This window comes from Notolepis coatsorum, assembly GCF_963971535.1.
Source record: "Notolepis coatsorum genome assembly, chromosome: 2".
NCBI classification, from domain to species: domain Eukaryota; kingdom Metazoa; phylum Chordata; class Actinopteri; order Aulopiformes; family Paralepididae; genus Notolepis; species Notolepis coatsorum.
This window is the reverse complement of record NC_140166.1, coordinates 60012437-60039106: the sequence shown is the minus strand read 5'-3', so window position 1 is coordinate 60039106 and position 26670 is coordinate 60012437. Positions and strand designations below refer to the sequence as shown.

At 44.9% G+C, this 26670-nt stretch overlaps 2 protein-coding genes across 2 annotated transcripts in view; both read right to left on the bottom strand.

Annotated features, from left to right (window-relative positions):
• Window positions 1–13879, bottom strand: part of cdh16 (cadherin 16, KSP-cadherin) — a gene marked incomplete at both ends in the record, with an annotated part of 147215 nt that extends 133336 nt beyond the window's left edge. Inside the window, 7 exon segments of the mRNA XM_084308172.1 lie at window positions 156–352; window positions 2823–2981; window positions 3679–3808; window positions 4537–4575; window positions 5848–5943; window positions 13610–13708; window positions 13835–13879. Of these exon segments, the coding sequence (XP_084164298.1) occupies window positions 156–352; window positions 2823–2981; window positions 3679–3808; window positions 4537–4575; window positions 5848–5943; window positions 13610–13708; window positions 13835–13879 (765 nt within the window).
• A 3269-nt stretch (window positions 13880–17148) lies between these two features.
• On the bottom strand, window positions 17149–26116 carry rrad (Ras-related associated with diabetes). Its single transcript, XM_084307389.1, has 5 exons — window positions 25988–26116; window positions 25353–25791; window positions 23481–23554; window positions 22419–22623; window positions 17149–18115 (listed from the first exon to the last, which is right to left on the bottom strand). The coding sequence occupies exons 2-5, from the start codon at window positions 25765–25767 to the stop codon at window positions 17838–17840; spliced, it is 972 nt and encodes a 323-aa protein (XP_084163515.1). The 5' UTR covers window positions 25768–25791; window positions 25988–26116; the 3' UTR covers window positions 17149–17837.
• Window positions 26117–26670: the final 554 nt, after the last annotated feature.

The following is a 26670-nucleotide window of genomic DNA, read 5'->3' as shown; positions in this document are numbered from 1 at the left end:
CTCTCACCTGTGAGATGGGGATGGGGGAGGGGCCTGGCACTCACCTGTGAGATGGGGATGGGTTAGGGGCCTGGCTCTCACCTGTGAGATGGGGATGGGGGAGGGGCCTGGCTCTCACCTGTGAGATGGGGATGGGGGAGGGGCCTGGCTCTAACCTGTGAGATGGGGATGGGGTAGGGGCCCGGCAGGTTCTCCTGTAGCCGTACAGGATCGGGGGAGGCCCAGGTGTTGCCCGTCACCTCCACCGTCACGACGCCGGTGGAGAAGAAAGCGTTGGACTTCCCGGCCATGTCCTTCACCATCACCGACAGCTTGTAGCGGCCGCACATCTCCGGGTCCAGAGTCGAGGCGCCTGCAGGGTCGTCACAGTGGGATGTATATGGAAAGGAAAACATTGAGACTAGGGATGTTCGATGTTGGCTTTTTTACCGATATCCGATATACCGATATTGTCCAACTCGAACACTTTGAATGCCGACGACGTATATTCTCGTCTTATCAGACCCCCCGTTGAGTGCCGACGACGTGTATTGTCGTTTGATTTTTTTATTAGCGATCTGAATTCATATTTCATCAACCGAGTCTCCCGTTGGTACAGCAGACCCTCTAGGAGCTCAGATGGGGAAAAAACCGCCCCCTATCGTCTATCCCTGTGTAACTGCAGGTCAGTCGATTATACTGGGAGATCCCTGTGGGGGTGGCCAACTGGCTCCATTGTGCTGGCGAGCCGTCTGATGATGAGGGATCTGATTGCGAGTTGGAAAGCAGCCTGGAATATATATTTACAGCAGCCAATAATCAATCAATAAACGCAATCGATATTTGGAATGGCGATCAGGAATTGGAATAATCTTTTTGGAGAACATCTGATCTAAGGTAAGGAGTCTATGTTACCAGTTTTAGGATAATCAGACCTGTATTCACTGAGATATCAGCATGTGCCGTGTGTGTGTATGTGTGTGTGTGTGTGATCTTGAGGAAATGGATAATAGATTTCTCAGCTCGCTTCTATAGCATGCATAAGTACACATATACTATCGATAATCTAGCGGTTATTTGAAAACGATTCATAAATAGGCCGACAAATGACAACGTGTCTAGTGTATTTGAGAATATTCCAAAAAATGCAGTTTATGGGGGAATCTTACAATTTTCCAAAAGTTTTCGAGAGAACGATAGCTTTTCGAAATGCTATAAAAAGGATATGAACTGATTAAAAAACAATCCGTTTCGACAATGTTGACTGCAAACAAGTCATTGATAAGCGACGGGCAGATTAGACACACAGGTAATTAACATTACATATCTCTTGTCCTGGAATTAACACAACATTATGCATACTTTTGACAATAAATAAAATAAGAATTTGTTCTTACTTGCTTGCCTGGGTAAATAAAGATTAAATAAATGTAAAAAAAGAAAAGAAAACAATTTAAAACCGATACCGATCATTTCTGATATTACATTTGAATGCCAATATCGGTAGGCTGATAATATCGGACATCCCTAATTGAGACATCATGCATTTGTTTCTGATCAATCTAAGACCTTCGTGATGCTCTTGGTGGTTAAGCCATAACGACATTCCTATGCCTCACCAGGGTGCTTTGTTTACTATTGTAATGTACTCTTCTGCACGTTAGCAAGGGGGGGGGATAAAGAAAATACACAGCTACTGCAAAAAGAGGTTGCGTTGGACACAGGCAGCTTGTAGGGTGGATGGAAACTGTGAGGGGGATCTAACCGCTGCCAAGTGGGAACAAAGGGCAGCTCCATGAGTCCAGGAATAGCAGCATAACCCTCGAGTAAGTTTGTGTTTGTGTTTTGTAGTATGCATATACAGTGTGTGTGTGTGTGTGCGTGTGTGTGCGTGCGTGCGTGCGTGCGTGTGTGTGCGTGCGTGTGTGTGTGCGTGCGTGCGTGGGTGCGTGCGTGCGTGTGCGTGTGCTCGTGTAGGCAATACTGTATGTATTGTAGCTAATGAGCAAAATTTACAAAACAGCTTTGTAGGCCTACTATTAAATTGACTACGAGTCCTACTACTAAATGGGATGGGATGGGATGGGATGGGATGGGATGGGATGGGATGGGATGGGACGGGATGGGACGGGATGGGACGGGACGGGATGGGACGGGATGGGATGGAATGGAATGGGATGGGATGGGATGGGATGGGATGGGATGGGATGGGATGGGATGGGATGGGATGGGATGGGATGGGATGGGATGGGATGGGATGGGATGGGACGGGATGGGACGGGATGGGATGGGATGGGATGGGATGGGATGGGATGGGATGGGATGGGATGGGATGGGATGGGATGGGATGGGATGGGATGGGACGGGACGGGATGGGTCAAGGACAGAGACGAAATTTCATCGGCGACCCAAACATTGCATGTGTGTGTTCCTGTGTGTGTGTGTGCCGCCCATCGCATGTGTGTGTGTGTCGCTGCATGAAGACATTGGCACGATGTGTGCGATGAATAAAGACTTTTTCAAAAAGTCCAGTTTAATCTTGTCTGTTGATGATCTGTTCATTATTATTACTATATATACAGTATTTTATTTTATTTATTCCTTACATTATTCAAGTTCAAGTTTCAAGTTTCAAGTTTTTTTACATCTTTACATTATGTATTATTGTGTTATGGTACGTCTTGTTATATGTTGCTATATCTTATAATGTGACATAAAACAAGATAAAAAAAAAGAAAAAAAAAGTCTAGTTTAATCTTTAACATTCTGTATTGTCGCGGTGGAAAAGGGTTAACCCTTTGGTAGTGTGTGTGGCGGTGAAAGGGTTAAAATGTGAGACTGACCGTCCTCGGTGAGCGACACCTCGGCCGTGACGGAGTTGACGGAGAACATGTGGCTGGAGGGGATGCGTGGCGTCTGCTCCATCAGGCTGAAGCGCAGCTCCGCATGGGGCGTGTTGCGGTCGTCACGGTCCGACGCCTCCACCTGCATGAAGGGGATCCCTGACGACAGAGGGCGTGTGGAGGGGAAACATGTATGATGATGATGATAATAATAATAATAATAATTAGGGCTGTCAGTTTATCACGTTAATTAGATTAATTAATTACACAGCAAATTATCGCGTTATGAAAATTAACTAAAAATGTATAACAAAAAAATATATATATATTTAAATAGCATTTTTTTTTATCTCATTCATTCCATAAGACCGTAGAAATAGAATACACATTTACAGATTTTTTTTTATATGGTCCATTTGCATGTTCTTGGTATCTGATTCTAGGGACATCCATGGATCTCAGGTAATGTATTCCCAGTGTCAGAAATACTGTGTCTGTTACTAGGTTTGAGTAAATTGTAATGAACCAAATGAGAATATCAATACATTTTTTTTAATCTTTGACTGTGAATAAAACCATGCTCAAATTGACCTGACCTGAAAAATCTAAGCAAATTAATAGATGATTAAACAGAAGGTTTTGTAGATACAGTACTGAATTCTGCCATCCGGACACATGCAATTTTAAATATGATTATAGAATATAGAATATCAGGCCTAAAATGGTTATGCGATTAAAATGCGATTAATTTGATTAATTAATTACAAATCCTGTAATTAATTAGATTCTTTTTTTTAATCGCCTGACAGCACTAATAATAATACATAAAAGGTGTAACGTGTGGTGTCTTCTATACCTTTGAGCAGCCCCAGCTGCACGCTGCCTCTCATGCTCTGCTCCGTGAAGCTCGGCACGTTGTCGTTCTTGTCGATGACGCACACTTCCACGTTGAAGCTTTGACGATGCACCGACGCTTTGTAGGACACCTGCAAAACACACGCACATGTACGCGCTGTTACGAATGAGAGGAATAAAATTGTTAAAGGTGCTGTAAGTGGTATTTTTTTGGTTAAAATATGTTTTAAATAGCTCTACAATTCCGACAGCCATCACTGATATAGATTGTCTGGTCAGTATAGTAACATGGGTCGTCTGTCTCCCAGTCCCTCCGCTCTGCAGTAAACAGAAGATACATGTTCTGGTATCCCTTCCAACTTTATCCAATCAGGAGAGAGAACTCTAGATATTTCTACTTATTTCAAGAAATCTCGCTGTGCCAAATTTGCTTACTGCACTAGTAGATTATGCAAGGGCACATTTGCTTAAAACTAGTTTTTCTACTTTTCATTTTTTGTTTTGGAGTTCTCTCTCCTGATTGGATAAAGTGGGAACGGGATGCCAGAAAATGTATTTTGTGTTTATAATTTATTTAACCTTTATTTAACCAGGCAAGCAAGTAAGAACAAATTCTTATTTTATTTATTGTCAAAAGTATGCATAATGTTGTGTTAATTCCACGACAAGAGATATGTATGTAATGTTAATTACCTGAAATTATTCCGTTTTTTTTGGGGGGGGGTAACCCGGCATATATCGGTATCGGTTGATATCGGTATCGGAAATTAAGAGTTGGACAATATCGGTATATCGGATATCGGTAAAAAAGCCAACATCGAACATCCCTATTTAGAGCGTATACAGGAAGTAGCCTCACCTGGAGGGAGTAAGAAGGTTGCTTCTCTCTGTCCAGGGGCTTCAGAGCGTCGTACAGGAAGCCTCACCTGGAGGGAGTAAGAAGGTTGCTTCTCTCTGTCCAGGGGCTTCAGAGCGTATACAGGAAGCCTCACCTGGAGGGAGTAAGAAGGTTGCTTCTCTCTGTCCAGGGGCTTCAGAGCGTCGTACAGGAAGTAGCCTCACCTGGAGGGAGTAAGAAGGTTGCTTCTCTCTGTCCAGGGGCTTCAGAGCGTCGTACAGGAAGTAGCCTCACCTGGAGGGAGTAAGAAGGTTGCTTCTCTCTGTCCAGGGGCTTCAGAGCGTCGTACAGGGAGCCTCACCTGGAGGGAGTAAGAAGGTTGCTTCTCTCTGTCCAGGGGCTTCAGAGCGTCGTACAGGTAGCCTCACCTGGAGGGAGTAAGAAGGTTGCTTCTCTCTGTCCAGGGGCTTCAGAGCGTACAGGAAGTAGCCTCACCTGGAGGGAGTAAGAAGGTTGCTTCTCTCTGTCCAGGGGCTTCAGAGCGTACAGGAAGTAGCCTCACCTGGAGGGAGTAAGAAGGTTGCTTCTCTCTGTCCAGGGGCTTCAGAGCGTCGTACAGGAAGCCTCACCTGGAGGGAGTAAGAAGGTTGCTTCTCTCTGTCCAGGGGCTTCAGAGCGTCGTACAGGAAGCCTCACCTGGAGGGAGTAAGAAGGTTGCTTCTCTCTGTCCAGGGGCTTCAGAGCGTACAGGAAGTAGCCTCACCTGGAGGGAGTAAGAAGATTGCTTCTCTCTGTCCAGGGGCTTCAGAGCGAACAGGGAGCCTCACCTGGAGGGAGTAAGAAGGTTGCTTCTCTCTGTCCAGGGGCTTCAGAGCGTCGTACAGGGAGCCTCACCTGGAGGGAGTAAGAAGGTTGCTTCTCTCTGTCCAGGGGCTTCAGAGCGTACAGGAAGCCTCACCTGGAGGGAGTAAGAAGGTTGCTTCTCTCTGTCCAGGGGCTTCAGAGCGTCGTACAGGGAGCCTTACCTGGAGGGAGTAAGAAGGTTGCTTCTCTCTGTCCAGGGGCTTCAGAGCGTCGTACAGGGAGCCTCACCTGGAGGGAGTAAGAAGGTTGCTTCTCTCTGTCCAGGGGCTTCAGAGCGTCGTACAGGGAGCCTCACCTGGAGGGAGTAAGAAGGTTGCTTCTCTCTGTCCAGGGGCTTCAGAGCGTCGTACAGGGAGCCTCACCTGGAGGGAGTAAGAAGGTTGCTTCTCTCTGTCCAGGGGCTTCAGAGCGTACAGGAAGTAGCCTCACCTGGAGGGAGTAAGAAGGTTGCTTCTCTCTGTCCAGGGGCTTCAGAGCGTACAGGAAGCCGGCCTCCACTCCAAATATGCCCTCGTCGTCGCCCCCCACCACCAGCTCGCTGTAGTTCGCCGGGAGGCTCTGGAGCTGTGCAGAGGAGAACATGTTTTACTACAACGACACGCTGTGTTTCCAATCCAAAGGTAAAGTCTACACACTATATATGAATGAACTATAATAAAAACGTGTATTTCTTTCATACGCACCAATTAGTAGAACATTCATTCATCAATAATATTCATCAATAATATATTTTTGTGGAAAAGCAATACTTTCTAAAAGCTCTGTGGATGTGTTTTTTTTTTTATTGTATGTATGATTACTCTACATAAACATTTGATCTATAGCACCTTTAAGTTTAAATAACTCAAAAGGTAAGAAAACATTTTTGTAATCTAGAAGATCAATGCTGTGCTGCATGTCTGTCAGTCTGAACAAGTCAAGTGCTCAGCTATCCAGCTTTACTTACATCTGTAGCATTCAGAATACAAACAGAGGTTCCTCTGTTTATCGGTATAATGTTATATTTAAATTATATTCATATTTAAGTTATGTTTAAATAGTGGAAGAACATAGTACCTCAGATCGTTATTCAAAATCTTTTCCCAATATCGAGGTATTTTGTAGTCGACCTACGGCCTCCCAGGGTATCACATGTACCTCACCTGTCTGTCACTGTCTAAAGACAACGTCGCACTCTGTAATATTCCATTAAAGATGGAGGTTACCATGGTTACCGTGTTTTAATTTTTTTTGTTTGTTATTGAAATTCATCAATTACGCAAGCTTGGCACACTGTCGTATACATGATCCAACCAATGATGGATACAGATGCCAGACAAACAATGGTGTGACGTACATGGGTACGTGGGTTGGTCATTATCATTATTACTGTATTTGAAACACCATGTGAACATCAGGGCCCTGTTTCTTGTACCTGGATAACTGAGTTAGCCGGATAACTTTAGCTGGATAACTGGGTTAGCCGGACTTTCCGATTTCATGTACCTGGATTTTCCAAATCACCATGACAACATATCCAAAAGTTTGAGCCTGGTCGAAAGCAGAGTTCAAGTTCAAGTTAGCCTGAACTATCGCCACGCCCCCGCAAAGAAGTGACAGCCCGTTTCCTGAAACTATTCCCACAGTCTACGATCTGCATTATACCATTCTGAATTACGTTTTTGTGCTCCATTCTTCCAGAGGGGGCTTTTGAAATGTAAAATAGACCCAAAATGCTGATATTAAATTCACTTTGTCCTAAATAATGCACGTTATATATACCGTGGCGACGGTGGCGCTCGCTCGTGCGATGTACACATGATGTGGTTATTTTAATTGTAACTGGGATTAAGATGTCTGATGAGATGCGCTGTTTGACGGATTTGAGAAATTGAATGAGCCGTTGACGTCACATTAATGAATGAGGATAAAGAGATAAACTTCATTCAAAACAAAGGATATTCTAAACACGGGTCTCTCGTTCATTAATGTATAAACAATGAATTTATCCCATCTGGCCCAGTGGCCCAGCGGTAGTGCTCAAGCCTCCCAATCCACCGACCGGGGTTCAAATCCCCGTGTTTCCAATATGATTTTTTTGAATATAATATTAATGATTATACGCCAAAGTAGCCTGGTTTTAAGTTAAAATATTATAAATCTACATGCATTGAGGATGTCATTCTTTATATAGCTCTCAACGTGCACCAAATTGAATTATTCCTATATTGCAAAAAGAAGGACCCCGGTCTTGAACCCGGGTCGTCCATGTGGAAGTCAGAAGAACAACCCGTTGGACCACATTGGAGATAAGTTAAATATTGACTATACATCAATCAATGGGCAAGAAAGCCGTCTCGTAATTCTGTATAACAGTTAACTAGTTATTTTCGCTAGCAAGATCTCATTTGATTATTCAATCCAGCAGGCAAGTTTAAAGAAATATAATCTGATTGATTGAGGTAATGAGGGACTTAGAATTAGCCTATAGATAACGCATTTAACTTGTCGGCGAGGCGATTGAGCCTATTGCAATCTGTCAATAAAGTCTTAAATCAATTAATCAATCAATGCCGTTGAGAATCAGGGTCTCTGCCATCGATACGTGCTGGCTTTCCACCTAAAACGGGAGCGCGCATCTAGCCTGACTTGAGCCTGACTCTCAAGTCTGGCTTGAGTTAACGAGACTGAATCCTCCTTTGTGAAACAGGAAAATCCCGGCTTTGAACATCGGGTTAACTGAAGCTGGATAATGGACATGTTGATCGACTTAGTTGAACCACGTACATGAAACAGGGCCCAGGTTAGTATAGCTCATGTTATGTTTTGTATGTAATATGGGTTATGCTTGGTATGTGTGTGTGTCATGGTACTAATGCCTGTCCATTTCTCTCTTTGTCAGGTGCCGCCCGTCCCTACACTGAAGAGTGCTGATTGCCTGATGAGTGGCAGCTGACGGCAATCACTTCGAGGGGCGGGTGGATAAAACCTGACAAGCCCACACACATCCTGGCGCCTACTCTGTGTCAGTTGCCACTTGCCAGTGACCAGAGCTTGGAGGTTGCCTTTGTTTGCCACTGTGTGTGGATTAACCATTGTATCAGAATATATATAATTGTTGTGGGCCTCAGAGCCATTTGCCACTTTTTAAGTGGAAATATATCTGTATTGTCTTATGGCTGGGTGGTTCCCAGTGCCAACCTAGTTGGCTGGTGTCCTGCGACACTGCTAGTGCTCTGGTGCTCAACTTTATTATAATTATCTTGTTTGTTCTCCCCTTACCCTTTTCCCTGTTTGTTTATTTGTTGTGGGTTTTATTTCCCTTCCTTATATTCTATAATAAATATTTACTATTTTGGAAAAACGCATTTGTTTGTTTCTTACCTGCCGGGACCTGTGCTTAACGCACCTACTGGACGGGCTGGTTTCATGTACAGCCCGCTCCAGCTATATTCCACATGGTCATCAGACCTTTGTACATGACAAATGGTGATAATCATGTTTCAACTCTAGTGTTAAGTTCGGACTGATGCTTTATCAAAGCTAGCATTCACAGTAAAGGTCACAGCTGACTAAAATAGCTCTATACTCCCTATCTTGTCAGGGCAGACCTTCCAAGACACACCGTGGTGTCTTTAAAAACATTAAAACCATGAGATTAAAATGGCTATTGTACCTCAGAACAGTCTGCAAGTTGTAATGTCAAAGGAAATCAATGTCTGTCAAAAAGAAAGAACAAACCTCTCCGAACTTTAATACGAGCAATCACGATGTCCTTTCTACTCTGACTCACACAAAGTGGGGCTATTATCCGCCTCCTTCATACCGGCCATTACCTTGATCTGACGTGTGCTTGCAACAGACGGCGGGGTGAAAATTGGACTGTGATTCAAACTAAATGTGATCGCTTGGCTTCATAATTCCACAAATTACAGCGCCACGGAAAGACGCAGGCTGTGTAGGACAATGCTGATGGTGTCTGAGTGTCATCGAGGAACAAAAGTAAACAGGAAAGACCGCCCGCCTCCCTCACCACCACCACCACCACCACCACCACCACGCACGCAGAGGCCGGATCTGACGCCCCACGAGGCTCGTGCGCGCACTCCATTCAAATTCAAGTGGCGACCGCGGTGAGCGAGCTCATTATGTCCTGTGAGCCTTGAGTGCAGACAGAGTGAATAGAGACATTGCTCAATGGAGTTCCATTCTTATTATTTCCCATTAATTTTCTGTGTAGGGCGGCATTAGCCCTGCATGACCGGGGTTTGACTCATCGCCACGCAGACTAACAAACATACCATTTCCAATTCCACCCCTAAGACAGATTTCTCCTGAAAACCAACCGAACCGAATCAAAGCTTGACGGCTCTTGATACTTTAAAAAAAGTCCCATAATTTTAGTCATTGCTTTCTGTCACAAAATCAAAGCCAGTCTTTCCTGCCACTCACTTGAAATGTTGGTTTGTGAAATTAATGGATGAATGAGTTTTTTTTTCTCACAATATTATGATTGAAAGGTTGGAGGTGCAATATGCAAATCTAAGGTTTTCACAACTCAGAATATTGCCTATTTCACTCTTACGTGATACTGTAACGTTTTTTGAAGTTGTAAACGTTATTCACGACTCTCGAGCGGCAGATGTATTTCTCAGTCTTTGGTTTATTCAACACGTGGTACAGGCTGCAGTACACGAGCGACTCATCTCTATACATTCCCGTGCCTCAAGAGAGCGCACGCTGGGTGCCACACCCTCGTACATAGATATATATAGAACACTAGATAGCTTGCCCGCACTGCCGGCCAATGGAGAGCGACGTCACTGAACCGCCGCCATCTTGCTCCAGTTAGCCTTGAGTGAGAGTGAGTGAGCTGCACAGACAAAAATACTCATAACTCGCTGAAATATTGACGGATTTACAAACGGTTTGGTTTATTACAAGCATTATTAACACTTTGGTTGCCTTGGGTTAAATTAATGATATACCATAGGTTGCCGGCTCTATTTGTCTATGGAGAAGTACCCCTTCTTTGCATGGCTATAACTTTTTAAATTCTATTGCTACATTGCCATTATTAGGGCCCATTCAAAGTCCTATATGTATTGTTCATTGTGTAGCAACGTTAAACTTTTTCATTCACATATTCATAGTAAAGTATGGTCTAATGTATAAGTATGTTTTCATCTCTTTCTGCAGCTTTCTCCAGAACGTGATCTATAGCCCCAAATGCATTATATTGATGATGCAATACAGTTTTATGGCAATCAGCGCGATATAAAAAATTCCAACTAGACGTACTTCTAGAAGTTACTACACGTCATCTGATGTTGACCGGATGGGCTAGGGGGCGTTTATAATTCCGTGGGCAGCGTTATACCAATCATCTAATGTGGGTCAAATGTTGATAATAGCAGTTAGTATCGAAGACGGTAACGTTACACGCTGAAACTCACCCCAGTCTCCGCGCGCTGTTGGGCGATCATCGTCGAGTTGAAATCTTATCATTATGGGATGTAAATTTACCCGGTCCATCTCCAGCTTGTATAATGGTATATACGTCCAAATCATGTTGTTTATCGAGTTATTGGCAATCGATCACTGTGTAGTGTGACGAGCCAGAGTCGCGGGACCTATAGCGAGCGCCGGAAGTACTACGGTCGTCTAGGACAACCTCTATTCAACATCCTGTTTGGCGATTGCGCCGATCGGCCACCAGATGGCGCTCCTGAACCGCCAGAGAGCTCAGTGGGTCCTGCTGGTGGATCTCAGGCCAGCGGAGGGGACATATGAATCCGATCGCAGATTTTTGAAATATTGATATAAGGACGCTGTACAGCGTCCCCTGGCAACTTGAGCATGGCCAGCAATGACGTGAAAAGACGTTTCATGGCAGTCAAAGTGTTAACGTGGCTATGATTCAAGCGGTTTGTAAAAAAAAAACATCTTTAAAAAAAATTTGCAGTATCATAACTACATCTTTGATGTTTATAGCAAACCAACCCGTTTGTAAATCCGTCAATATTTCAGCGAGTTATGAGTATTTTTGTCTGTGCAGCTCACTCACTCTCACTCAAGGCTAACTGGAGCAAGATGGCGGCGGTTCAGTGACGTCGCTCTCCATTGGCCGGCAGCGCGGGGCCGTAGTCGACTCTAAACCTCTTAGTCGAATATAATAAAAAAATATATATATATTTTTTTATTTTTTTATTTTTTTAATCATTCTTTCCAAAAGAAAAGAGGCCTAGAAGCGTGGCTAACGCTAATGGCACGCATACCAGAGGCTAACTGCCTAAGAAAACAGGCACAGAGGCACTGAAAGAGGATTTCACCCATCTAATGAACACACTATACTAGACAAATATCAAGATGTATCCATCAGTTGACCAATTGCATGCTTTTGCAGAGGACAAGAAGCCTTCAGTCGACTCCTTCAGACATTAAGCACCCCCCACAGCCTAAATGGAATGATAACAAACAAACAAAAAAAAAATTATACGTTTTTTTTTTTTTTTTTTTTTTTTTTTTAAGTCGACCAATAGTCGACTAACGGCAAATTTTGGCCAATCCTAGTTGACCATCCAAATCCTTAGTCGGGGACAGCCCTAGACAATAGTGGTAATGTTTCAACTCTAGTGTTAAGCTTGGACTGATGCTTCTCATTGACTTCGGGTCATTCAGAAGCGCTATATAAATTAAATGAATTATTATTATTATTATTATTATTATTATTATTATTATTATTATTATTATTATTATTATTATTATTATTATTATTATTATTATTATTATTATTATTATTATTATTATCAAAGCTGGACATTCACAGTATAGGTGTACTGTATAGGTGTATAGGTGTATACTCCCTATCTTGTCAGGGCAGACCTTCCAAGACACACCATGGTGTCTTTAAAAACAAGAGCTATTGTACGTCAGAAGAGTCTGCAGGTTGTAATGTCAAAGAAATACATTGTTGAACTCAAACTACAAATAAACAGACTAAGAAACGATGTAAACACCATAATCAAATCTGCAAAAAAGAATTTCATCAATGACTAAACTGAGGAAAACAAAAATAAACCCTGTGAACTTTTGGAAATTACTCAATAATCAACTAGGATGCAGTAAAAAAAAACTTAAAACCAGATTTTCAAACATAAACATAAAGACAGAAAACACGCTCAGCACAGACAAGCTGCATGTGGCCAATTATTTTAACATTTTATTCACAAACATAGCCACAACACTGGTAAATAAACTACCCTCCCACTCAGGGCATTTTGGGGTAGAACACATCATAGCTTACTACAATAACCTATAGGGGTCCGCAAAGACGACTTCAAACTCAAAATGGTAACAACAGCTGAGGTACACAAAAAACTGAGCGCCCTCCAACCTAACCCTGGTGGTTCTTAGTTGTTAAGTAATGTTGTGAATTTGAATCCTAGCCATGTTTCTTCAACTAGTGTACCACTGAGTTCATCTGACCAGTCCAGGCTCTCCAGTTCAAGGTTAAAGGCCTCGCTAGAGTAGGTCCCTAGATGTGAGTCCCTTTCTACTCTGACTCACACAAAGTGGGGCTATTATCTGCCTCCTTCATACCTGCTGCCATTAACTTCATCTGACGTGTGCTTGGAAATATAACTGTGAAAATTGCTTCATAATTGACAGGGAAACACAAGGGAAACACGCCTGCTTCCGTTCTGCCACGAATGCAGAGGCCGGACCTAATGCCCACCATTTTGTGCACGCTCTCCATTTTAAACACACCTTCACACACCTTCACACCTTCACACACACGCATGCGCGCACACACACACACACACACACACACACACACACACACACACACACACACACACACACACACACACACACACGTACACACACACACACACATACACACACACACACACACACACACACACACACACACACACACACACACACACACACACACACACACACACACACACACCTTCACACACAAAGACTTGACCACCATGCCAAGTTCCAGCCTCCTAGGGGCAAAGCCTGTGACTGCTAGACAGTGGAAAGGTTTTGTGGGCCAACCGAACCAACAGAGTGGTACATTATTGCATATGTATTGCATATTTAGACTCACAAGACTTGGGAGATTATGAATAGCACATACGAAGCACTGTGCATTGCTTGAAATAAGGAGGCAAGGAGTCTGAGAAGTATAGCTACTGTATAACCAAACTATAACCGTAAAATGTAAATGTCTTACCTTGGACAGGTACCATGGGAAAATGCCATCGTAGTTTTCAGGGACACCTATTTTGACGTTCGCCCCTGAACATGGCACAAGTATGTGGGATATCACCAACTGTGAAATAAAACGACATGCTTTCAGTTGCATTGCTCGTGCAATGTTTCATATACTCAATACATAAATCAAATCAATTGTAAATGTTTTATGGTGACTATTTAAAAAAAATATATATTATCTCACTGTGAGAGCCAAGATGGACATGGGCATAGCTCCTCTGCCTGCCATGTGCCCCTGTAAATGTACACGGTATATTCATCAGATTTCACATGCATGAGGATCGTCTTCAGACTGACAACTGGTATCATTTCTGTCTCGTTACTGATTGACTAACGCTACTGTGGCTTTCTATCACACACACTGAGATCTAGAGGCCTTTCTGCAAGCCTACATTTAGAAGTCTAATCACATTCACAGGAAATGTAAGCAAATCCTTTTAGAAGCTGCCTTGTTAATGACACACAAAAAAGCAATACAAACTTGTTCTGCTAGAAATGTGTGTCAAATAGAGTTGGACATGAAAATGTATATTCTTTTAAATTACTGTATGCTGGCTTATTTTTGGTTACTTTTTGAATATCTGACATGAATTGTATAAGGCCCAAATTAAATGGACATTATCAACTCCAGAGGCCAGAATGTGGGACCTATAAACACCTTTACTATCCAATAGCATTGTGAGGCTGAACAACAGGACCCACTGACTATGTAAATGTGCTCAAGAAACAAAAAATAAACATTTAAATACTTAATTTAAATAGCTAAAAGTTAAAAGTGATGTTGTAATTTTGCAACCGAGGGTGTTAACAGTAGTTATAGCCTAAAACATCAGAGTGTCTTACAAAGAATTACATCATATATATATAGAGTCAGCAAAGAAACCTCCTCAAATCTTGATTATTCAATTTCAATATCCACTAATACTTTACAAACAGTGTTGAAAAGTCGCTAGACTTTGCAATAACAAAGCGTTGGGCTCTGATAGTGGTTGAATAATTGATCCTTGTTTTCCTGTTCTACCCTTTACACGAGCCACACGTTTCTGTGGTGACCCATTTAGAAAGCCCAGTACAAGCCCAGCAGCAGCAGAAATAAGAAGAATAAGAATTAAAAAAAAAAAAAACACCCACATAGACAGTGACAAAAAAAGCATAACCATTCAAACACATCAAAAGCTATTCCAATTACCAAAATGTGTCTCTTCTTTTTGTATCTTACCTTCTCTGGATGATGTGCGTGCTCCTGTCTAAGAGGTGTGAGAACGGTTTATATCGTGTGGAAAGAAATGTGTGCACTTGTACTCTCTCAGCGGATTAATGGTTAACACTTTCACACAGCCATTCTTAACTACCTCGTTTCCTCCCTGTAAAACCACTGGCCTATGAGGTGCCATTTCACTGATACAATCTAATCAATGAATATTCAACGAGGACATAAATTGCTCAAAAAAGTCTTGTCTACTAACTATTCCATAGTAACTTTTTTTAATCCTGGAAAAGGAAAACCAAGAGAGGCAAAGGAGTTAGATTTCGAGTTTTATTGAAAAAAGAAAACAATCAAATGTAAACATATAACAACTTCAAAATAATGTCAAAAGGTCAGAGGTCAAACATAATTTATTGCTTTTACCGTTCATTCACAACCTGGCTTGAATGCTATGGAACAACACAGAATACAATGTATTCCTCTCAGCTCCGCAACCGTGCTTAACCCAGTCCTCCGTCACCGTGGTTACCCAGTCCTCAGTCACCGTGGTTACCCAGTCCTCAGTCACCGTGGTTACCCAGTCCCCCGTCACCACGGTTACCCAGTCCTCCGTCACCGTGGTTACCCAGTCCCCCATCACCGTGGTTACCCAGTCCTCAGTCACCGTGGTTACCCAGTCCTCCGTCACCGTGGTTACCCAGTCCTCCGTCACCGTGGTTACCCAGTCCTCCGTCACCGTGGTTACCCAGTCCTCAGTCACCGTGGTTACCCAGTCCTCAGTCACCGTGGTTACCCAGTCCTCAGTCACCGTGGTTACCCAGTCCTCAGTCACCGTGGTTACCCAGTCCTCAGTCACCGTGGTTACCCAGTCCTCCGTCACCGTGGTTACCCAGTCCTCCATCACCGTGGTTACCCAGTCCCCCGTCACCGTGGTTACCCAGTCCTCCGTCACCGTGGTTACCCAGTCCTCCGTCACTTGGCACGAGAACGAACCTGCATACTCATAGTTTCGAGTAAATATGACTCCAGATAACATAAAACGGTGAGGTATTTTGTAGCGCCTTGCAGAACCATTGCTTTGTTCGGGGGCCAGTGAGATGTATGTTGCATCATCGTCACTCAGGCTACAGTATATAAACACAGCAGTTCCCCCGGACAGAGGAGCAGAATCCTAACCCACGAGCAAGGCACCCTTTACAATTCCCTGTTGAAACATATGGTAATAACAAGCCTTTGTGGATGTGTCATACATAGCCTACACAACAACAAATATCAATGGTAACACATTTAAGGCAAGACAGGGAGGATGACTTCATAATAAAAATCTTAACTATGAAAAACTTCATGCAGATTATCAACATTGGACTTGATGTGACTCAAACGATGAATAATGTCAGTCGTGTTACATTTTTTAATTTGTGCCTTTCTATCTTTCCGTTATGGCAATTCCCTTCCTGGTCATTGCACGCATTGCCCTACTGTCGGTCTGGGGAGGGTGTGTAGACTATCACATGCTGCCCTACTAAACTAACCTGCACTGTAGCAGGCAACACTTTGATGAACAGTGTTAGAGTTGTGCCCTTCATGATGACTTGTCGTACAGAACTTGTAAGTCGATTTGGATAAAAGTGTCAGCTAAATGACTAAATGTAAATGTAAATGTACTGTCGGTCTGGGGAGGGTGTGTAGACTACCACATGCTGCCCTACCGTCGGTCTGGGGAGGGTGTGTAGACTACCACATGCTGCCCTACTGTCAGTCTGGGGAGGGTGTAGACTATCACATGCTGCCCTACTGTCGGTCTGGGGAGGGTGTAGACTATCACATGCTGCCCTACTGTCGGTCTGGGGAGGGTATAGACTACCACATGCTGCCCTACTGTCAGTCTGGGGAGGGTGTAGACTACCACATGCTGCCCTACTGTCGGTCTGGAGAGGGTGTAGACTACCACATGCTGCCCTACCGTCGGTCTGGGGAGGGTGTAGACTACCACAGCTGCCCTACTGTCGGTCTGGGGAGGGTGTAGACTATCACATGCTGCCCTACTGTCAGTCTGGGGAGGGTGTAGACTATCACATGCTGCCCTACTGTCAGTCTGGGGAGGGCGTAGACTATCACATGCTGCCCTACTGTCGGTCTGGGGAGGGTGTGTAGACTATCACATGCTGCCCTACTGTCGGTCTGGGGAGGGTGTAGACTACCACATGCTGCCCTACTGTCGGTCTGGGGAGGGTGTAGACTATCACATGCTGCCCTACTGTCAGTCTGGGGAGGGTGTAGACTACCACATGCTGCCCTACTGTCGGTCTGGGGAGGGTGTAGACTACCACATGCTGCCCTACTGTCAGTCTGGGGAGGGTGTAGACTACCACATGCTGCCCTACTGTCAGTCTGGGGAGGGTGTAGACTACCACATGCTGCCCTACCGTCGGTCTGGGGAGGGTGTAGACTATCACATGCCTCCTCCGATACATGTGGAGTCGCCAGTTGCTTCTGTTCACCTGACAGCGAGGAGTCTCCTAGGGGAACATAACGTGCACGGAGGTTCGCGCTATTTCCCCCAGATCCCCTCCCTGCTGAACAGGCGCCCCGACTGACCAGTAGGAGTCGCTGTTTGCAATGACCAGGACTCATATACCCCCACCGGCTTCCCACCCGCTAACACTGTCAATTGTGTTCGTAGGGACGACTGACCAAGCCGGAGGTACCGCTGACAGCTGGATTCGAACCCAGAGTCTCTGCGGTGGTATATGAGTGCCCTCTACCCATCTACACTACCCAGCCGCCCACCAGTCATGTTTAATGTACTGAATCCTTTTAGCATTTTTTTTTTTATTTTTTTTTTTTTCATACAAAATTAAATATAAAGCATTTCTGTACAGCTCCGTTAGTCCTTTAGGGTTAGTGTTAAAACACACACAGCTCCTGGTCTTCAGAGGCCAAAGAAAGAATGTCAGTTCCCCCCCGCCGTTCCCGTTTCTCAGAGAACCGACAGGTCGTGGCAGGACTTGGACTTCTGCCTGAAGGCCATCTTCTTATTTTTGCGCGCCACCATGCGACCCAGGAAGCGCTTGGCCTTCTTGCCGATGCTCTCCCGCCGCTTGCAGTTGGCCATGCGCCGCGCGTTCTCCTCCTTGCTGTCTCTCCGCAGGCGGATCTGACGCACGATGCCCTCGAACAGGTCGTGCACGTTGTGGTGGAGCGACGCCGACGTCTCGATGAACTTACAGTCGAACACCACGGCACAGGCGCTTCCCTCTGCAGGACCGCGAGGAGAGAGAGGAGAAACAATGAGTCAGTCAGTCAGTCACACTGTCAAACAGTGACCTAGGGCTAATTATATATATAATATATAATATAACCAATGAGAGAGGAGAAACAACGAGTCAGTCAGTCACACTACTAGTAGTAGTCAGTGCTAGGCTAACACTCCCAATATGTAGCACTGAACGGCACAGGAAGTCCTTCATTCCGACAGCCATCAGACTTTACAACGCATCACTGTGCCTCACTGCATCACTGAGCACAGAGTGACAGAGTGACAGTTACCATCTTCCTGGACTCTTACATTTAAGTGTCAATATTACACTTACTGTACACTTAATGTAGATCTCTGTATTTTTTTACTGTATATTTTATATTAGATTGTAAATACATGCCAGAGGAAATGTGAATGTTTAATGTGAATCCTGGACCGTAGTTATTATGTTATGTTTAGGCCTACTGTGAGTGATTTGTAGTGGTAGCCAAATTTCCCTCGGGATGATTCAAGTATTTCTATTCTATTCTATTCTATTCTATTCTATTCTATTCTATTCTATTCTATTCTATTCTATTCTATTCTATTCTATTCTATTCTATTCTATTCTATTCTATTCTATTCTATTCTACTATCAAACAGTGACCTAACGGGGACTGAACATCAAAAGAGACGTGGAAGGAAGACGACCTGCACAAAGAAGTGTTTGAACTAGATTTTGACTCAAGTTTGAAAAGTCAAGCCCTACCACTGGGTGAACAACAAAATAACCTGTAAAAGCACCAAATTGGTCCAAAAAAGTCATATCTTTTTTGAGAGCCCAACTATGGCTCATCGTTTCATTTTATTTCATGTATTATTCCTAAACACCAATCGGAACAAATTAAGTAAGACGATTGGCCCGACTCAACCCAAATAACTTGGGTCCAGTTTTGTCCCGTTTTCAGGCTTGTTTTCCACGCTCAAGTGGCACAGCAGCTAAAACACTTCTTGTTCCTGAGATTCAAACCTTTCAGAGGCCGTGATAGAGACAGTGCTGGAGACAGAGGCCCTAATACACACAGAGGCCTAAGACAGAGGCCCTAATACACACAGAGGCCTAAGACAGAGGCCCTAATACACACAGAGGCCTAAGACAGAGGCCCTAATACACACAGAGGCCTAAGACAGAGGCCCTAATACACACAGAGGACCTAAGACAGAGGCCCTAATACACACAGAGGCCTAAGTCAGAGGCCCTAATACACACAGAGGCCTAAGACAGAGGCCCTAACACACACAGAGGCCTAAGACAGAGGCCCTAATACACACAGAGGACTAAGACAGAGGCCCTAACACACACAGATGCCTAAGACAGAGGCCCTAATACACACAGAGGACTAAGACAGAGGCCCTAATACACACAGAGGCCTAAGACAGAGGCCCTAATACACACAGAGGACCTAAGACAGAGGCCCTAACACACACAGAGGCCTAAGACAGAGGCCCTAATACACACAGAGGACCTAAGACAGAGGCCCTAATACACACAGAGGCCTAAGACAGAGGCCCTAATACACACAGAGGCCTAAGACAGAGGCCCTAACACACACAGAGGCCCTAAGACAGAGGCCCTAACACACACAGAGGCCTAAGACAGAGGCCCTAACACACACAGAGGCCTAAGACAGAGGCCCTAACACACACAGAGGACTAAGACAGAGGCCCTAACACACACAGAGGCCTAAGACAGAGGCCCTAACACACACAGAGGCCTAAGACAGAGGCCCTAACACACACAGAGGCCTAAGACAGAGGCCCTAACACACACAGAGGCCTAAGACAGGGGCCCTAACACACACAGAGGCCTAAGACAGAGGCCCTAACACACACAGAGGCCTAAGACAGAGGCCCTAACACACACAGATGCCTAAGACAGGGGCCCTAACACACACAGAGGACTAAGACAGGGGCCCTAACACACACAGAGGCCTAAGACAGAGGCCCTAACACACACAGAGGACTAAGACAGAGGCCCTAACACACACAGAGGCCTAAGACAGAGGCCCTAACACACACAGAGGACTAAGACAGAGGCCCTAACACACACAGAGGCCTAAGACAGAGGCCCTAACACACACAGAGGCCTAAGACAGAGGCCCTAATACACACAGAGGCCTAAGACAGAGGCCCTAATACACACAGAGGCCTAAGACAGAGGCCCTAACACACACAGAGGCCTAAGACAGAGGCCCTAATACACACAGAGGCCTAAGACAGAGGCCCTAACACACACAGAGGCCTAAGACAGAGGCCCTAACACACACAGATGCCTAAGACAGGGGCCCTAACACACACAGAGGACTAAGACAGAGGCCCTAACACACACAGAGGCCTAAGACAGAGGCCCTAACACACACAGAGGCCTAAGACAGAGGCCCTAACACACACAGATGCCTAAGACAGGGGCCCTAACACACACAGAGGACTAAGACAGAGGCCCTAACACACACAGAGGCCTAAGACAGAGGCCCTAATACACACAGATGCCTAAGACAGGGGCCCTAATACACACAGAGGACTAAGACAGGGGCCCTAATACACACAGAGGCCTAAGACAGAGGCCCTAACACACACAGAGGCCTAAGACAGAGGCCCTAACACACACAGAGGACTAAGACAGAGGCCCTAACACACACAGAGGCCTAAGACAGAGGCCCTAACACACACAGAGGCCTAAGACAGAGGCCCTAACACACACAGAGGCCTAAGACAGAGGCCCTAACACACACAGAGGCCTAAGACAGAGGCCCTAACACACACAGAGGCCTAAGACAGAGGCCCTAACACACACAGAGGCCTAAGACAGAGGCCCTAATACACACAGAGGACCTAAGACAGAGGCCCTAATACACACAGAGGCCTAAGACAGAGGCCCTAATACACACAGAGGCCTAAGACAGAGGCCCTAATACACACAGAGGACCTAAGACAGAGGCCCTAATACACACAGAGGCCTAAGACAGGGGCCCTAACACACACAGAGGCCTAAGACAGAGGCCCTAACACACACAGTGCTGGAGGCACGTGGGGCCACAACAAACCGTGTCGTCATCCATTCACAGTGGTGTACTTCTAGATTTTTAGATTATATATATTAGATTAGATTTATATTATTAGATTATATATTGTAACTAGGGATGTCCGATATTATCGGCCTACCGATATTATCGGCCGATATCGGCATTAAAATGTGATATCGGAAAATATCGGTATCGGTTTTCAAAAAATAAATAAAAATAAAAATAATTACATTTCTATAACCTTTATTTACCCAGGCAAGTAAGAACAAATTCTGATTTTATTTATTGTCAAAAGTATGCATAATGTTGTGTTAATTCCATAACAAGAGATATGTAATGTTAATTACCTGAAATTATAAAACATTTTGGGGGGGGGAAACCCTGCATATATCGGTATCAGTTGATATCGGTTGATATCGGTATCGGAAATTAAGAGTTGGACAATATCGGTATATCGGTATCGGTAAAAAAAGCCAATATCGAGCATCCCTAATTGTAACTATATTTATTGTAGGGCAAATATAACTGAGAGGGCATTACATGCCCTCAGCTCGCACCTTGTTGCCCATATGCGCATGTCCAGAGTTAATTATATTGTTATATTGTTTACATTGCCTTTTTATTCTATTTAAATGTTTACTTCTCCACTGTACTATAATTCTATGACCTGTGCCATGTCTTCTACTACCTGTCCCCTCCCCTCCCCCCTCCCCCCCATGCTGCTATGAGGCCTGAATAATTTCCCCAAGGGGATCAATAAAGGAATGTCTTATCTTATCTTATTACATGGCGTTTACACATTCGCCGAAATGCTTGCTTGTGATTGGTCAATAGCCCCCGACAGCGGTGAATTATTTTTCGATAACCACCGGTGATTATTGTTTTTCGCAGCTGGAGTAATCAAGCCCCACTGACACACACTGTTTCAGTGCAGCCAATCAGACACACCTGCCGGGCTGCCCGCGATAATAATAATCACTTTATTTGGGCTGACAGAGCCACAGAACAACTGCGATTTGTCAAATGAATTAGGTATATTGTTAGTAAGTTAGCCATGTAATAAGTGGGATAATGTATAGCTATACTCGGTCATCATCGCAAAATAATTGACCTTCACTGACGTTTAAAACACCTCGCCGAGGCGGCTCTGTATTTTAAACTCCGTGTCGGTCAATTATTTTGCGACAATGACCTCGTAGCTATACATTATCCCTTATCTTATGTTATCTCCGAGACTCACCGTCCACGGACACCTCTCGGGAGCGCACCAGGTCGCTCTTGTTGCCCACCAGGATGATGGGGATGTTCTCAGACTGCCGCGCCCGACGCAGCTGTATGCGCAGCTCCGACGCCTTCTCGAAGCTGGACCTGTCCGTCACCGAGTAGACGATGAGGTAGGCGTCGCCCATCCTCATGCACTGCTCCTTCAGCCACTGGCTGTTGTCCTGAAGACACACAAAACGGAGAGCGTGGTTACTTAACACTGTCTTGTAGGGCTGACCCCTATTAGTCGAATAGTCGATCGAAAGGAGCCGTAGTCAACTGCCAACCTCTTAGTCGAATGCAAAAAAAATTTTATATACTTTTTTTTTTTTTATCATTCTTTCCAAAAGAAAAGAGGCCTAGAAGCGTGGCTAACGCTAATGGCACGCATACCAGAGGCCAACTGCCTACGAAAACAGGCACAGAGGCACTGAAAGAGGATTTCACCCGTCTAATGAACACACTAGACAAATATCAAGATGTATCCATCAGTGGACCAATTGCATGCTTTTGCAGAGGACAACAAGCCTTCAGTCGACTCCTTCAGACATTAAGCACCCCCACAGCCCAAATGGAATGATACAAAAAAATAAAAAAATTATACTTTTTTCCTTTTCATAGTCGACTAATAGTCGACTATCGGCTAATTTCGGCCAATCAAAGTCGACTATCCAAATCCTTAGTCGGGGACAGCCCTACCGTCTTGACTGCGGCTACACTCTTACAGAGAGAGCAGGTCACTTAACCCTTTCACTGCCACACCACATAAGGTTAACCCTTTACTATCACACTACCGATAGTGAAGAGTTAACCTTATATGTAGTGCGGTAGTGAAAGGGTTAACCCTTTGCCGCGCGCGGCAGTGAGAGGGTTAACCTTCTGTATTGTCGCTGTGAAAGGGTTAACCGTTTGGTAGTGCGGTAGTGAAAGGGTTGACACTGTCTTGACCGCTGCTCTACACTCTGACAGGAGTAACAGTTTGCATGTTGTTACTGTAGTACTGTAGTATCTTTGCTGCATGTGGTACATAATGTCTCACCTGTTCCCAGATGTCGTACAGCAAGATGGACGCATCGTCCTCGTCTACCAAGAGGGATCTGTCGTATGTGTTTCCTGGAAAAAACAAAACAAAGATGTATGTTGTTACACACTGTGGAGGTTGTGAAGGATAGCAGAGAGCAAACCAACTATACCAAACAAGCCTTTTTAGTCCCTTTTGTTTGTGCCATTTTTTTTAGCACCGCTGTCCAGTATACCAGGTGAAATGACTGTATGTTATGAATAAATGAATGAATGAAAACTTTATTTAACAGATTGCAGAATGGGTACAATACAGTACGGCTCAATAAGATGTTCTGTTCAGGTAATGCCATATAGGCCCCTGATTGATTGATTGAAAACTTTATTTAACAGATTGCAGAATGGGTACAATACACAGTACGGCTCAATACACACAATTGTTAAGGGGATGCAGACCAGAGAAAGACTTTCGTCTTGTTTACATCAGGGTCCCCCACTTTCAATTCACCGTGACTCATTGGGCTTCCCTCCATACTGCGACAGCTGCAGCGCTGAGGGTATGGACGGTGCCTCAATATATATTCTGGATGGAAATAACTAGAATCAATGTAGAATTATCCTATGAGATAAGCCTTGCATGTTTTCTTTTTAAATCCATCAGTTAAACTTTATATGATGTATAAAGATGGTATGAACGAAGCAACTGTACTCTCTCTTGGGAAAAGTATATCTTGTTCAAAGCCTATAGCCATTTAACCTCAAATTTCACGTAATAGATCATCACCATCACCATCGTCATCATCGTCATCATCATCATCATCATCATCATCATCATCATCATCATCATCATCATCATCATCATCATCATCACCACCCACCAACATCACTCATATTTTCTTGATGATGATCAACCAGCCCCACCACCCACATCACTCATATCTTCATCATGTCTCCTGTCCTCTCCTTATACCCCCTCCTCTTATACCCCCTCTCCTCTCCTTATACCCCCTCTCCTCTCCTCCCCTCTCCTCTCTTATCCTCTCATACCCACTCTCCTCTCCTCCCCTCCCCTCTCCTCTCACCCCCCTCCTCTCCTCTCACCCCCCTCCTCTCCTCCCATCTCCTCTTCTCTCCTCTCTCCTCCCCTCTCCTCTCTTATCCTCTCATACCCCCTCTCCTCCCCTGAAATTTCGTTGTATACTTGTGTGCAATGACAATTAAAAGTCTATTCTATTAAAAGTCTATTCTCTCCTCTCCTCTCCTTATACCCCCCTCCTCTCATACCCCCTCTCCTCCTCTCCTCTCCTCTCCTCTCCTCTCCTCTCCTCTCCTCTCCTCTCCTCTCCTCTCCTCTCCTCTCCTTCCCTCCCCTCTCCTCTCCTCTCCTCCCCTCTCCTCTCCACCATCCTCTCCTACCCTCTCCCCTCCTCCTCTCCTCTCCTCTCCTCTCCTCCTCTCCTCTCCCCTCCTCCCATCTCCTCTCCTCTCATCTCTCCTCCTCTCCTCTCCTCTCCTCCTCTCCTCCCATCTCCTCTCCTCTCTCCTCCCCTCTCCTCTCCTACATAATATACATGTAAATGCACTTGTCCTAATAAACTAACCTACCTAGAACATTGTTACTCAGCTGATAGAGTTGTGCCCTCTTCCTGATGACTTGTCGTACAGACCTTTGTAAGTCGCTTTGGATAAAAGCGTCAGCTATAAATGACAAAATGTAAATGATGATCAACCATAACCACCACCCACATCACTCATATCTTCTTGATGATCATCATCAACCATAACCAGCCCCCCACCACCCACCAGCATCACGATTCACGACCAGCCAGGCTGATGGTGATGATGACTCACACACTGTCTGTCTGTCAGAACGAAGACGTGATTGACTCACCGGTTTCATCCCAGTCGTGACGCTCCTCCACGCCGCCGAAGATGCGCGCCAGGCTGGACTTGCCCACGCCGTGCTCGCCCAGGAGGACCACCTTGTACACCGGCCCGCCCTCGGAGTCACTGTCGCCGGACGAGATGACCGAGTCCGAGGAGTCATCGCCGGACACGCAGCCCTCCCCCTCCCGCTCCCGGTGCCGTCGGTCCCGGTGCCCTGGCTCGCCGGGAGAGTAGGAGGTGCAGCGCAGGAGCTTAGACAGCTCCCGGTCTCCGGTTTGCCCCCCGCCGGGTGGCATCAGATCGCGGTCGTCCACCGGCATGCTCCTCCGGTGGACGTTGTTCGGTAGATGGACGGGGAACGGCATGCTGCCTCGCCGTCTGTCCATGTTGCGTAGTTTATCACCCTTGTTCAAAGTCATGATGACGGCGGTAATAATAACAACCTGCGATTATAATAATAATAAAGTGATATGAGTTATTATTAATAATAAGACTGATGTATTACTACAACTAAATCCAAACCAAACTCAACTCTGAAATACAATCGAACAAGACACACACACACACACACACACACACACACACACACACACATAATAATAAAACAATAATGTAAACGCCCCAGTGCGCAAAACTTACTTGATATTGTGCCTGTGATGCTAAATATTCCAGTTATTAAAACGGCGTCGGTAACTAGTCTATAATATACTCCACCGGTAAATACTCCTCTCTTTGCTCTTATTATTAATGCAACTCGGTGAATTGAAACGTCTGTCTCGTGTCTCGTGTGGTGATGAATATGAATATTGCTGCTCATCGCTTCGTTTATATAGCTCTCTAGTACGAGGAGCGCCTGTGACGTCAGAGGGGGATTCGCCCCGCACAAAGCGCGTGTCCGCGCTCTGCTGTGTGGATGATGCGTGCGTGCGTGCCGAGCGCGTGCACGTGGCCGGCTGGGAACACTCACTGTGTGGGCGGCAGAGGAATCTCCCCGTGCGCGCGCACTGCTGCCAGCCTGCCACATTATTAAGCACGTTGCATCAACTCAATACCCACCTACCGCTTCACTGTCTATCTACCCATATACTCTGTAGCATGTATACTACAACATGTATATGCCGCATGCATATTTACATTTATATCTTTATATTACATATACGTACCCATATTTATCTGAATATACCTGCATATAAAACCTCATATACTTGCTTGTACACCTGCACATAACCATTAGCTCTGTATGATAATAACCTAATAAACCTATAATGCTGTATACTACATTTATTCACATCACACCTCTGTCTGTATACCTTGAACATATC

Bases quoted from the DNA above. Each gene is read 5' to 3' on its own strand.
- rrad (XM_084307389.1), bottom strand. From the start codon at position 25,767: ATGACTTTGAACAAGGGTGATAAACTACGCAACATGGACAGACGGCGA. The intron at 23,555-25,352 runs GTGAGTCAATCA...TGTTTTTTCCAG, and splicing joins TCACGACTGGGATGAAACCG to GAAACACATACGACAGATCC. The intron at 18,116-22,418 runs GTGAGTCTCGGA...GCGGTCCTGCAG, and splicing joins CCGAGAGGTGTCCGTGGACG to AGGGAAGCGCCTGTGCCGTG.